This window comes from Xenopus tropicalis, chromosome 2 (genome assembly GCF_000004195.4).
Source record: "Xenopus tropicalis strain Nigerian chromosome 2, UCB_Xtro_10.0, whole genome shotgun sequence".
NCBI lineage: Eukaryota > Metazoa > Chordata > Amphibia > Anura > Pipidae > Xenopus > Xenopus tropicalis.
In genome coordinates this window covers 137,560,644-137,575,496 of record NC_030678.2, presented here as the reverse complement: position 1 = coordinate 137,575,496, position 14,853 = coordinate 137,560,644, and the positions used below count along the sequence as shown (strand labels likewise).

General features: G+C 38.6%; 1 protein-coding gene across 1 annotated transcript in view; it reads left to right on the top strand.

Annotated features, from left to right (window-relative positions):
* The window catches only part of esyt1 (extended synaptotagmin-like protein 1), a 56,062-nt gene that overhangs the window by 29,960 nt on the left and 11,249 nt on the right, over positions 1 to 14,853 (top strand). The window contains exons 14-26 of the mRNA XM_002934533.5: positions 1,429 to 1,524; positions 2,521 to 2,592; positions 4,215 to 4,301; positions 4,402 to 4,551; positions 5,283 to 5,417; positions 6,407 to 6,583; positions 8,156 to 8,238; positions 9,296 to 9,344; positions 12,330 to 12,419; positions 12,505 to 12,600; positions 13,192 to 13,263; positions 14,149 to 14,235; positions 14,312 to 14,458. Of these exons, the coding sequence (XP_002934579.1) occupies positions 1,429 to 1,524; positions 2,521 to 2,592; positions 4,215 to 4,301; positions 4,402 to 4,551; positions 5,283 to 5,417; positions 6,407 to 6,583; positions 8,156 to 8,238; positions 9,296 to 9,344; positions 12,330 to 12,419; positions 12,505 to 12,600; positions 13,192 to 13,263; positions 14,149 to 14,235; positions 14,312 to 14,458 (1,341 nt within the window). The remainder of the gene's footprint in view (positions 1 to 1,428; positions 1,525 to 2,520; positions 2,593 to 4,214; positions 4,302 to 4,401; positions 4,552 to 5,282; positions 5,418 to 6,406; positions 6,584 to 8,155; positions 8,239 to 9,295; positions 9,345 to 12,329; positions 12,420 to 12,504; positions 12,601 to 13,191; positions 13,264 to 14,148; positions 14,236 to 14,311; positions 14,459 to 14,853) is intronic.

Here is a 14,853-nt window from a genome sequence, read left to right as displayed (position 1 = left end):
TAAGCCAAATTGTGTATAATGGTTTATAATAGTAATTAAGAGGGTTCCTCTCACGTTGTGGGTCTCCTTACACAATTTAAGAGGAGTTTTAGCTGAAAGAGTAACAGATTTATATTGATTTGTTAAATAAAGTGGATCTTATTAGAAGTAATTCCTGTGTAATCCAGTATTGCTCTATACTGCTACAAAATGCAGCTGTATGCACCTGTATTCCCAGCTGTGCGACAATACTAAGATCGTAGGCCCTCAATTCTCAATGGGAGCTTATTCATGGTCTGTTTCTGTGTTTGGCAAGAATTTCTAGATTGCTTTACTTGAAACATTAAGACTAATTTCATTGACTACAATGACAATACCTGCCGGGCACAAACTACATGGTCTCTCTGAACGCACATATCAGATTATTAGTATGACTCACTCGTGTTGCTGTCCTTGTGCTTCATTTGCTTTAAATGTAATGTCCTTTATTATGTAGTGTCTGTTATTTCGTCCTCCATTTATTAGAAAGTCCTGGGACTGCTAGGGCTTTAGGTCTGATATTCTTTTCAGAATTTTGTTTTAAACCCAAGATCTGAAGCCTTTACAATTCATTCATATTGTACTGATGGCCTGATTAACACCTTTTTTCATCACAATTTTCTATGGTTATATGTGCATGTAGTTTTTAGTGTTGCTAGTTTCTTGGAAAAAATCACTAAGATTTATTTGCCATTATAAGTACTGAGAAGCTACCATTCTGAGTTTGTGAGGGCCCAATTCACAGTCTAAGGGGCTTACAGCATCAGCATATCATATAGAGGTCCTTTTTGTTTTGGGATTACTGGCCCTTTAAATGAGAAAATTTTGTATTTATGCTATACATTATGTATTTTTTTAAAGTTAAGTGAGGTTATAAAACATACTGCACCTTCCAAACGTGTGCATTGCAGAGCTCAGGTACCCCTGTGGGACCAGCAACCTTTGGGATAAAGGAGAACAAAACCCTTTTTAAAAGTGCTGCTCCCCGTTAAGGGTGCCCTTCTCCCTTCTAAACTACATGTAATTCTCACTCTGTAGCTTCCACCTTGCCTAAGATGGGAATGCAGAGTAGCTCAGCACCACTATGGTTGTGTCACATCTGTTGCACAGAATCGCAGAAGAAAGCTCCTGTGTACTCCAATCAGGGCTTGGTTTGGTGTGCTTTTTCTTTATAAGGCTGCACAACAGACATGACACAGCTAGACCTGGTGGCTACCTATTTTCAGAATAGGTATGTGAGAATGAAGAATGAGGCCCTCCATCCCGCAGGTTGTCTTGGGTCACTGTAATCGGACACAGAACTCGTAGTCTTTCTGTTATCTTACATTTGAAGTATATTACATTATTGCTTAGCAGAGTAAATGCCATTTTTGTGTGTGCATGTGCCAACTCGTTTCTGCTTTAATTCAGATATTGGAGATCAACAGAGAGATAACTGCTAAAACGCAAGAAGAACCTTCTGCTGCAATCCTAATCGTTTATCTAGACCGAGCACAGGACCTTCCTGTAAGTAGGATGTTTGTTAAATGCAGTGTTAAAATTCAGAACAACACTTGCATGGTTAAATTATATAGTTGGATGTACAGAGAAAAAAAATCGTTGAGGGTATATTGTAATGGAGGCTTTATGGATAAGGTGATGATGGAATAAATCTAAAGAATAAAAAAAAGCTGTTCGTTATCTATTAATCGCTGTTTAGATATCAAGTCAGCTGTTCCAAATTGATTTAATGTATTTAACCCCACCCATATGTAATAAAAGTCACTAAATTTGCCCGGTGCAGTAACCACTAGCAGCAAAAAAGATGTTTGCTTTTAAATAGGGTAGACAGTAATCGATACCAGGTTGGGTGCTATGGGTTACTGCATAATAGTAATAATAATGTTATTATTATTGTCATTATTATTTTATTAGTAAAAGCATTTTTGAGAAGTTGCCAAGTAGCCATTCCTATATATGACTTGGCATGTAGAGTCATTGAAGAATTCTCTAGATAGTACTGCAACAACTCCCACAACCTGTCTGCTATTAAGAATCTATTCCCCCTCACAAAATTTGGACTCACTCTGTGCAACACTAGGCTCTTCAATAAATATATTGTGCTAAATATTTAACCACTGGGCAATCACTTAAGTTGCTTTTCTGCCATATGTACAAATATAGTATGTTTAGATGAGTCATTGGACTAATGGACTGGGCCTGTTGTAGTTGCACAGACCACATGTTGGGAGCACTGCTTTGTTTAGGCTGCTCGGGTCTGGTGAGATTTACCAAAAGGGCCTGGTGCATCTCCTCTATGTAATTTTATAGTTAATCCAATCTTGGGAGACAGAGCTTAACTGAGGGGTGTATCACTGGTGGGCATCCAGTGTGAAAAGTGAATACTTCTTTTCAGCAAATTTACTGTATTTATTTCTTAATGCATTAATCCTAAATTTGCAACTCGTAACATTTTAATAGCAGAAAACTAAGTTCAAATGTAACTTTTGTATATGCTTTTAGCTTAAGAAGAATGTCAAGGAACCAAGCCCAATGGTGCAACTGTCCATACAGGACATGACACGGGAGAGCAAGGTAACAGGCAACAGGGCATTGGCACTATGGTTTTTAGATTGTTGTCTTTTTTTGAAACGTAAAACTTGTGGCCTTGGATGCAACATGAGTTAATATAAATTGTTATGCTTGTGGTATAAATGAGCAACTGAGAATGCCAACCTCCATGTTTTGGTTTGACATTTGACACTGTTCGTATACAGTTAAGTCCTAAAGTCATGTTACTATACATTGTGTGTCAAATCAAATAGGGTATCTACCGGTATGTTATTTCTGTATGAGGTCATTTCAGTGTTGAGACTGACTTATTTCAGGTTTTTTTTAGTGATGTACTAAATTAAACATTTTACTTGTTACTGTATGCATAGGGTTAACGGGGTGCTAGTAGAGTACTGTCTCATACTCCCATGATCTGGCTACCCCCCTTCTCTCGCCTCAGCTGTTACTATGGTGTCTTTAGTAAGTGTACAAACAACTAAATAAACATGAAATGAAAAATCACATGAAAAGAAACCACAAGACTGAGAGAGGAATGGTCAGTCTAGTTTCAGGTTCATGGTTTCTTACTATAGTGTAAGCAGACTAGAAATGTGTTATTTGCAGTCTAGCTTTTCCATTAAAGGAGAAGGAAAAGTGCCAAAAGTTAAGCACCCCCAGTGATTGTAATTACCTACCCTATGCCCCAGAGTGGTTCCCCTGTTAGCAGAAAACTGCACTGGCCCGGGGAACTGGCGAGTGAGTGTTCCTCTTCCTGCTTCTTTCTCCATGCGGCTTGCACATGTACAGTAGAGTAATGGCCAAACTTTAACAAAAAAGCTATTTTTTTACTTTACTGGACATGCAATGGCCCCGGGATTTTGAAGGAAAAAGAAGGGAAGAAGAGGATTGTTCGCTTGCATATACCCTGGACTGGTGCAGTTTCCTACTAATGGGCACTGGCCTGGGGTATCAGGTCAGTAATTACACTAACTGGGGATCTGTGATAATTGGCACCATGTGCTGTTAAATGAACTGTGTCATGGCATTAAACACATTTTGCTGATCCTCAATCTGCAGCAAGTCGAGCATATAATAGTAACTAATAACATTTGGTCTTCTTGGGACGTGCATCTTCCTAAAAGGCTGACAAACTTGTTTATTACCTTCCATTAGGATCCTACTGTTTTATCATTTTAATGGTGGCTCAGAGGGTACCACATGTGCCTTTCAGCACTGGGTCACTACATATGACTCCAGCCACGGCATTATCTGCAAGGAGTTTGTATGTTTTTCTTGTGTCTGCGCAGGTTTCCTCCAGGTATTTTGGTTTCTTACCACACTACAAAGACACACACATAGGTTGATTGGCTCCTTAAAAATATTAACCCTAATCTCTATATATTTTTGAACAAAGCTTCAGCATTTCAGAATAATAATTACAATAAGATGGGTGTGGCATGATGAGTTGATTTCCCATACAAGGAAATACTTCTTAAAATTCCAAAAAATGTAATGCATAGTGGCCCTTGCCCCACCCCCAAAGTTTGCCAGTAATAGGAACAAAGTTTCCATGTTTCATTCTCTTTAGCCATCTGTTTATATTTTATATCTGACTTTTTTGGCCTTGAGAGTGAATACTAATATTTTTATTTTGCTCAATACAGACTGTGCCCAGCAGTAGCTCTCCTGTCTGGGAAGAACCATTCCGCTTCTTTTTACGTGATCCAAACATTCAAGACCTTGATATTCAGGTAAGGGTATTGTAATCCTGCTTTGTTAGTGCTCCTTCTGTTCTGAATGTGGTGTATATGGCACACACTCATAAACATGCTGGTATCTGTTCTCTCTCAGGTGAAAGATGATGACCGTCAGTACTCTCTGGGCTCTTTGTCAGTACCTCTGTCTCGGATCCTGTCTGCTGATGACCTTACATTAGACCAGTGGTTCCAGCTAGAGAATTCTGGATCTAGGAGCCGAATCTACATGAAACTTGTTATGCGGGTAAATTATTTAAGACTTGTCAAATAACAATGCTTCCTATGCTATCAGCTGTATTGGAAGCTCACAAATTAAATCACAAAATTACCTGCTTTTATTATAATACCATATTGTGTTTACACAATCTCAGGTGTTCTTTTATTTTCTATCATATTAGTTAGAGGTTTAGATTTCACATATGTCTATAGTTTAGAATTATCACCAGTTTGGTTTTATTTAGTAGGTTCTATTCAGTTTTGGAAAGACTCTTTGGTTTTTCAAAATGCTGAAAACTGAAACAAACTTTTTATGCTTATTTACCAACACTGGTCACAGATAATCAGTGTTTAGTTGTGTTCAGGCAGGTAAAAGCTAAATTTTAATTGGTTACCATGGGCTACTCCTTAGGAATAAATATTCCCAGTGGTGGTAAATGAGACAGACCCCCCAAAAGTGTGTGATTTAATAACATAAGAAAAAATACATATTTAGCTTATTTTGAATTATAAAGCACTATAATTAATTATACAGACCAGTAGACTTTGTAACTTGAAGCACAGGAAGTTGGAAAGTGACAGCAATCCTTGTCTTAATTAGTGCAAGAAATAAGAAAATTGAGTCAATGCCAAAGAGGGAATACTGCACCTATTTAAAAAAAAAAACAGGCATTCGTGTGTTACTATTACACAATAAAAAGGTCTTCACTCTATTAGAATTATGTAAAGGAGGCCCGCTCATGTTGTTTTCTCTTGCAGATCCTGCATCTAGACCCATCAAACACCCTTGTGAATGCAGATCCGGAGAGCATAATTGCTGAGGAAGCTGGGTCTAGTGTGGATAAGCCCCCAAGGCCAAACCAAACGACATTTCCTGAGAAGTTTGCCACAGAAGTAATATCATGCCATCCTGTTTTTTATTTGCTCGAGCCAAAAAGTGTCCATATCTGCATAAACTTGATGTTCATGTGGGTGTTCTGTATGAGAGGGTATTTGTAGGAATGTGCTGGCATTTGGCTGAATCCACAAATTATGGCTGTGGTGCTTTCCCAGTATTCTGTAGCTCTCAGTAATGTATTTATTAATACAATGTTATAGGAAATCTAGAGGCTGTACTACATTTATATTTTTCACTTATGTGAAAGGACGTATCGTAGTATGCAAAAATATATTTGTTTATACAGTTCATAGATCATATCCTTATCTCATGTTGGAATTACTTTGTCTCCAGAATGTGTTTTGAGACAGAGGAGGCTTGCAAAGGGCGGAAGCTTTGCCAAGAATCTGCAAAACAAAGTTTGTGTTCAGTAGCTGGCCCTTTACATTCCTTCTCCTCCTTGTAAACAAAATAAATTGGTTTTCCCCCACTTCTACAAATGGTAGGCTCATCTTAAATACTGTGCTATAGTACAAACAAAAAGATGTGCTTATAGTATTATTTTTCATGAATAAATCTATATATTTATATTTGAAAAGGGATAGAAAGCATATCATTTAGGTTAGGCTAATAGGGAGCACTAATAAAATGCAGTTTTAGATAATTTACTATTTTCTTAGCAGAGCCACAAAGTTTAACATCTCCAAAATTCTGTTTCCCCAGCATTGTCTTTCCAGCATCTCCTTTGGATTCTTTTATGATGGTGACAAATTAGGCATACATATTGTGGTACCCACCCATGCACATTGGGCATGCTCTGTGTTTGTGTGAGCCTTGGGGTGAACATGATAAACTGGGGGTCATAACATTAGATGCATACAGCTGCCCTGGGCACTGACACAGAGCAATGATAAGGTTTAAGCTCTAACCTTTAGTTTCCCTACTTCACTGGTAGATGTTTTAGTATTGGACTGGTGTTTTTTCTTATTCAAGTTTTCATTTGCAGAAATTGCTTCGGATCTTCGTACTTGAAGCAGAAAACTTGATTGCCAAAGATAACCTAATGGGAGGTTTAGTTAAAGGCAAATCTGACCCCTATACAGTGATTTCCAGTGGAGGAAAAAAAGTACGCACACGTGTTATAGATAATAACTTAAATCCATGCTGGAACCAAGCCTTTGAGGTAACACGTTCATACAATTTCAATCGTAGTTGTTAAATAACTGTAGCAGTGCATTATCTACAGGCAAGTTTTGTGGTAGCATCGTTTCAGTAGTGTAATTGCTACAGTCCCAAGCAGGTGTCACATTTATAGAAAACTAATTGCAGCAGTAGCTACCCTGCCACTGACAGACATTGAGACACTCATAGTGTATGCTGTCTGCAGTTTAGGTGCTGTTGAGTTGTTTTCCTCTCTGTAATGGCACATGTGCATAAGACTGCAAGACATGGTCAAGCCACACAGCTTTGCCGTTAGAGAGCACAAACCACTGTCTCAGTTCTTTCCTTGCTGCCGTCTGACTTATCTAACACTGCCATGCATTAGGTTTATGCCTATGCCTGTCTTAAATTCTAACATGGCTGGGATTGGTATTAATCCTCATTTAAAGGTTATGTTGAGCATTCAGACTAAGTCATGAAATGGCACACATGGTATTGTCACCGCCTTTTTTTCTTGAGGAAATACACACATTTTTCTTAGATTGTTTCCCATCGTAAAGAATATTCAATACCATAAACTAACATGTTTTTCTTCTTTTTATACTAAAAAGTATTTTTGGGACAAAGTAAAACATCTGTATATAGGATGTAGTTTCCAGCTTCTGCTGGAGACATCACCAATGAAAATGTTATGATCTTACTTGATTCTTTAACCAAAGGTGCAAAAGCAAATCACCTGTATAAACATTATTCGTTTCATGGATTTTTTTTCAATTATCTAAGCCAATCAGAGAAGCTGAGGACACATAAGACACAGCCTTGGCTTCTCTCCACCTGCATTTTCTGTGTTGGTAGAGAGAAGCTGATGCTCCCATATAGGCTCAGAAACTTGAAATTGTGCATTGTCATGCCGATATCTGCTCAGTGTCTGTATGCAGGCTTCTGCCACACAGTGGAGCAGATGCAAACATATAGGTGTTTCCTTAGCCTAAATATACCTCAGGTAATTAGTTTATATTATGGGCCTGTGTGGAGGCTATTTGAGCCTCTTTGTACTTGAAATGCCAGGACTTATTTTGAATCTCAGTCGGGACCTGTTAACATTCTTCCTTCAATAGGCCATCTGCCAATAAGTTGCAGAGTATTCCTGATCAGCCATGTATGCCTTTAGCAAATGGCTGCTGTGTGGCCTGATACAGTGCATTATTTAAGCTTGTAAAAGCTTGACTAAACTGAAACAAAAGGTATTTCTTACAAAGTGTTACAGTTGGTTGCAATAAGAAATAAGCAAAACATTTCTATATTATGTTTGTATTACATCGTTAAGTTGGGTTACAAAGAGTCCATCGAGTTCAACCCTTCCAAGTGAACCCAGCACACACAAACTTATACTGACCTATCTATACCCTCACATACATAAACTATATATACCAACATCAATACTAACTGTAGATTTTAGTAGCCTTGGATATTATGCTTGTTAAAGATTGTCATTTGGCTAAAAAGTATTGAGGCTGCAAAGAAATTAGCAGCTATAATAAAGTGTGCCAAAACAATGCATGACCTTCTCAGACTATCTCATATATCCCCCCAGGTATTGGTTACTGATATCCCAGGGCAGGACATTGTGTTTGAAGTGTTTGATAAAGATGTGGACAAGGATGACTTTTTGGGAAGGTCAGTATTTTTTTTTAATTACAGTCTCTTGCTTGACCCTGTAATAATTAGCAGATGTAAACTGTCTGTTTTTATTTGCTTAAAGCAGACACTTTAAATAGAATCAGGATGGTTTCATTACAAAAAAATAAATTTTTCTTTAAATTCTCTTTATCACAATGTCGTAAAGCTTGAAACAGTTCTACAGTTACTAACTGATGTATTTTGACTTTCTGTTTCACTGTTATATATATATATATAAATGTGTGTGTATGTATATATATATATATATATAACGCTTTATCCTATTAATGAGGAATAAGCTGTATGAAAGTTTGTTTCTTGAATGTGTGATATAATGGAAAGTCAGATATGTACTGTACTCTTAAAATTGTTTTAGGAAAGCAGCCATCCTCCATTTCCTTCAGTCCTTATGTAGTAACATGTACACTGTCCTTGCACTTTGCTGCATTGGAATTGTGCCCGAGTACCATCAAAGTGAAACATTTCCCTCAGTTTTATAAATAGGCAAAGTAGGAACCCATTTCGAGCTTCAATGTTTTTTCAACTCCCGCTACACAAGTTAAAATATAAACTGCATGCCGGAGATATGGAATGACTGGCTATTTTTAATATAGGGTTTTAAGAGGAATTGAATCTGTCCTTCTGTAAAGTAAACCAGTTTTCCCTATGATACATAGCCTTGCCCTGCCAATTTTTTTCTCAGTTATTTAAAGACTAATATGCACCTAGAATCAGTATGCACTACAGTAAAGGTTTTGGGTTCTGGCTGGTGGGCCCTTGTCCAACACTGTACAAATATTATTACACACCAAACGGGTTACCCAGTTTACAGTGGCAGAATGTCATTTTGGCATCACAGCTGCTCTCAAAATGCTTGACAAAGATAATGAGTAATGCCAAAAACATTGCAGTTCCAGTCCTTGTGTTAACTGTATTTAGTTGATCATATCTGACTGTTCTTTATTTAAAATAACACAGAAACCTGCATTGTGCAGTCACAGATACATCTATTGTGGTTTTAAATCAATTACCTTTTTTTGTCACACATGGCTAGCTGTCAAATTAGCGTGAAGGATGCTGTGAAACAGAAGTTCATTGATGAGGTAAGAGGAACCAATATGAAAATATCCTTCAAGGATGCAAGTAAATATAATGTTGTCCTAAAGAAAGATATATGCACCGGTGTGGAAAACTTTCTGTTCTATGTGTAATTCCGGCAAACAATTGTAGTTATAGCAGCAGGAAATGAGAAACTCTACCAGCCCCATAATATCAGGATGTTTGGAAAGTGAGTAGATATGTGGGCTACACATGGGGGATCCAAATTTGTCCACAAGGTCAGTAGTTACTACTAATCTAATGTAGACACCCTTAGGGGGAAGACACACAGTCTGCCACTACCAAACCCCAGAAAATACCCTGCCATAGACAATACCATACCAATAGACCATACTAGTAGCTCTGTGTGCCTTCACCCTTACACTTGCTGAAGGGGTGGTTGTTTATTGCTGCTTTGGGCATGATGGGTAAATGTGGCCACCTTGCAACTTAATTATCTGGGAGGAGTATTGTACTTTGTCTGTGAGGGCATTTTCACATTTAGCTATTCGACTTTGCTTTTTAAATTTAATAGAAAGAAAAAATAATTCTCCAGAATACAAAAGTTAACTGGAAATATTTACCAATGTTAGACTGGGGCTCTAAAAGTCAACCAGAGATACCGATATCAAGGTCCCACCAATGTGTTCTGTTGCATTATGCTCAGTTTGCTAGTACAAGCCATGAGAAAGTACAAAGCAATGCAGTGGATACACAAATGACTACAAGGGACAGCACAGACAAACAGTGTACATCAAACATTGTTAACATCCCAGATTATATGGTTTCCTGCTAATTCCTTAGATCCTCTATACCAGTGCTGTCCAACTTCTGCGGTGCCGAGGGCCGGAATTTCTCGCGCGTACATGGTGGAGGGCCGCTAATGGAAGACCGTTTTGACCACTCCCCCTTTTAAACCACACCCACTTCAAACCACACCCATTTTATCACAATGGTGGTAGTGCAGCAAAAACCCAAATGCTTGGTTTTTAATGCAGGGATATCAACCATCATTCATATATGAAAGAATTATATTATGTCATATTAAGACATACCCTAAAATCCATATGCCTCCTCCTCCCCTGTGGATAGCACAGCAACCCCCAGCATATAATTACACACCTTAGGGACCATTTAATGGCTATTTCCAACTGCTAACAAACTCCCAGAACAAACCCCTGCCAGGTTCACCTCTCACAGGCACCTACTTGTGTGTGCCATACTCTGCCTGCCCTATGATGCCTGTGTCTGCCATATGCTGCCTGTGTCTGCCATACTCTGCCTGCCCTATGCTGCCTGTGTGTGCCATACTTTTCCCTACCGTGCCTGTGTGTGCCATACTCTCCCTGCCCTATGCTGCCTGTTTGTGCCATACACTCCCTGCCCTATGCTGCCTGTTTGTGCCATACCCTCCCTGCCCTATGCTGCCTATATGCCATACTTTGCCTACCCTGTGCTGCCTACACACAGACAGCATAGTCCAGGCACTACATACAATGTCTGAGATGTGAACAGACAAACAATGTGGGTGATTACAGCCTGAGCCTGAGGTGTGAACAATGCAGGGGGTGAACAATGCAGAGATTAAAAGGTGTGAACAACACAGGGGATTACATATTTAAACAATAAAGAGGGATTACAGCCTGAATCTGAGGTGATAACCATGCAGGGGGGCAGTTAATCTCAGTACTGAAACCATTTAAAGTTTACACAAGTGTAAACCATCAAAGCAGCCAGACAGGTGGAGGGCCACACAGAGGGGGGTCGCGGGCCGCCAGTTGGACAGCACTGCTCTATACTATGACAATTCTTCCTGAGACACTAACCCTGCCAACCCTATAAAAGCAACAGCCTCACTGGATTCACTTACTTATCAATTTGATGTATACAAGTTTTAAGAAACTGTATACTTTAAAAACAATAAATGGTTTCTTAGATATTAGTAAGAAGTCATATTATCGAGGGAATGCACCCATGGCTGGGTGATAAGTGGAAAGGAAATATATTTTTTTCCATTTAAATTTTTTTTGGCAGAGGGCTGTTGGGGGTTGTAATCCCAAAAAAGTTACCTGGACTTGTAAGTACATAAAATTGTGAAAAAAGCAATGAAATATAACTAGAGACATGTTTAAAGAAAACCAATTTTTTATATATAATGTTTTATCATTGTCAAGTTCCATCACACTTTGTATATGGGCTTGCATAAGGCAGAAAACTGACTTCAAAAAAAGACTAAACCAATCTTATCTTAAATTATCTTAAATTAAAAGCCTTTCTTTCTCTAGGTTGGATGAATATTAAAGCCCCAATAGCGATTGATATCAAAAGGTTTATTAGAATTAGGGATGCACCGAATCCCGGCGTTTTTTTAAGGATTTGGTTTTGGCCGGATCTGCGGTCCTGGCCGAACTGAATCCGAATCATAATTAGCATATGCTAATTAGAATCCAGAAAGGGTTAAATAGGCAGTGAATTTTTTTTAACCCCTTCCGATCCTAATCAGCATATGCTAATTAGGATTCGGTCCGGGATTCGGCCAAATCCTGCTGGGTGGGTTTGGAGGTTCAGTGCATCCCTAATTAGAATTAGAATTTAATACCTTAAGTAAGTGTCAGGCAAGGGGGGCAGCGGCCTTCACTGGAAGAGAAAGCGTTGGTCCGTTTCACTTTTGAACCAGTAAAAGTTCTCTCTTTTCTAAAGGAAGCGGAGTAAGTGGTTGTAGCTTTTTCAGTGTGTAAATCCTCTGTTAGAGTCCGGTACTTTCTTCTCCAGCTAGACATTCTGGTTTTTAATTCCAAACTTCACAAATTAATTAAAGGCTTTATTTTTATCCAAAAAATCCAAAGATTCTGTGGCATCTGTGCCTACATTATTGTGGTAACTGAAACCTCCTTTTGCTAGCATGTTGGTGTTTTTTGAATGTTTGTGAACTGGGTTACATGTGCTTTATCACATAAATGAGGTTTCTTTGGTTCTTTGTGTTTCTTCAGTGGCTGCCGTTGGAGAAAGTCAAATCTGGCAAACTTCATGTCAAGTTGGAATGTCTTTCACTTCTTGCAGACTCTTCCCAGATTGATCAGGTAACATCCACTTGCTTTTCACATACTGATCAAGGAAGCCTTATTATTGTCTTCTCTTTGTGTGGCTAAACTGTTTGCTTTGTAGGTGCTGATGATGAACAGCTTGAATCAGCCAGCACACAGCGATAACTTTTCTGCAGCTCTTCTCTACGTCTTTATAGAAAGAGCCAATGGCCTGCAGGTGAGACTGATTTGTATCTAATTCTGTCACCATTCTCTGCACCCTGTATTCCAGTCTGTCTGGGACTGTTCTATCTGGGACTGTGTAAGGGTTCTGGATTATGGAGGAATGGCTCTGAATCAAGTAATAAACTCTAATGTCTCCATGCTTCTGTACCATTTCCTGCTGTGTCACTTTTTACTCCGTGCCTGCACAGGCTATTGATGTTTGAGACTTACCGTTTGTTCTTAGAATTATTTAGCCTGTTTCATCTAACACCTACAAAATATGTATCCAAAAATGTATTTGAGCTTAAGGGATAATTGCCCTGCTAACATAATTAGGTATAATCTCATCGAATAATTGGGCCCTCAGGATCTGATAGCATTGCATGTTTCAACCTATACTTCTAGCCAGAGAGCAAGCACAGCTGGAGAGACTGACTGCCTGTAAAGTTGCTGAGTCCCTTTTTTAAAAGTTTAGGAATAAGTTATACATGTTTTATTCTTTTTTGGTTTTGTATACCTCATTGCTCTAACCTTTTCATCTGTCTCACTTTACTTACATTCTATGTGAGAGCCTCATATTGAATTTTTTTTTTTTATGTAACAGATGCGGAAAGGAGACAAAAATCCATCACCGAGTGCAGAGTTAAAAATAAGGAAAGACATATACAAGACCAAGGTACAAATAATGGCTTATCTGTGTCTCACATTCTGCACAGCAACTCTGTCACATGGTCATTCAGCAAGGAGCAAATCATGAGTGATGTCGTGGGACATTTTCTCCTGCCTTGTGCCAAAGCGGCCCCCTCCCACTGCAGCAACAGGTGCTGGAGGGCACTCAGTTGTTTCAGCAAAGATGATTGTTGTGATGTTGTGACATTAACCTGTGTGCAAAGAAGCACCTTTCTGTTTCATGCTTTGCCATTGCTACGCTAGCCTTTATTAAACTGTGTCTATCTCAAACCACAGTGTTGCCTATCTTAATAGAGTGTAAGCTCTTTATCGCAGGGACCTCATCCCAACTGTGCATTGAAACATATAGGCACTTAAAGCAGATAAATCTATGCTTATTTGCACTGTATAACCCCTGTATGTGTGTACACCTTCTAAAGCACTGCATATAGTTGTGGGGCTATATAAATAATAAATGCATACATACATACATACATCTTAGGGCATTCTCATTTACAGTTGCTATTGTACTGGGTACCTAAAGAGAAGAGTATAAAGTATCAGTAATGTTTTGTAGCTGCTAATTATCTTCACTGTACACACAGCTCTACTTTGTTTACTAGCACTCTACAGCTAGTGTCATATAACCATCTAGGGAGCCAGTTGTACCACATTGCTCTAGATCACATGACATAGTTCATTGTCTATTTATAGGGAAAATTTGCCTTTTTATAATGGGGGTTTATATAGCACTGTACTCAAGCTCTACCCTGAATTATTCCTATAGTGTGAGGATATTTATAGCAACACAGAACATTGAAATGCAGTTGTGAGCTAATTGGTGAGGAGCTGTGTTTTTTATTCAAATGTTTTTTCATGGTTATGTTCCCAGGTTGCTCAAAATACCAATGCACCAGCGTGGGAAGAAAGCTTTGTGTTTCTCCTGAAAACTCCTCACAGTGAGGAACTGGAGCTTATGGTCAGTAGAAAGTTTCATTTTACTCCCTGATATTTGTTGTCTGTCATCTCTATCCTGACTCAAAGTATTTTGGCAGATTCGGGATGAGGGTAAAGGCTCCCTGGGTTCTCTCACTGTACCCCTTGTTGACCTCCTGAAAAAAGAAGATCTTACCATGGATGGTTGGTTCCCCCTGAATACCTCTGGCACTTACAGTGAAGTTCTCATTAGATTACAGATGAGGGTAAGAAAATGACTATTGCATCTTAGTGCAAATAGCACACAATTATGTTCTGTATCTACAATATAACCAAATTGTCTTTGGCTACTAAAATGTTTATTTTTTTAAATGTTCATTCATTGTTGCAGATAATTAATTGATAGTAAATACAGTAAAACAGTATTAGGTATCCCACATCATTTTGAAACAACACGGATAGTGTCTTCACACATAAGGGCACATATTTACAAAAATGGTGGAAATGCAGATGCAAATCACCATGTTCTGCCTGCTATATAACATTCCCAAACAGAAAACAGAGTAATAGCGTTCTAGTGCAAAATCATAACCTCATAGTGGCCACATAGGTAAGTCATGTTCAGTTTCCAGTGCACTTAAAGAGAAAAAAAGTTCTGTCA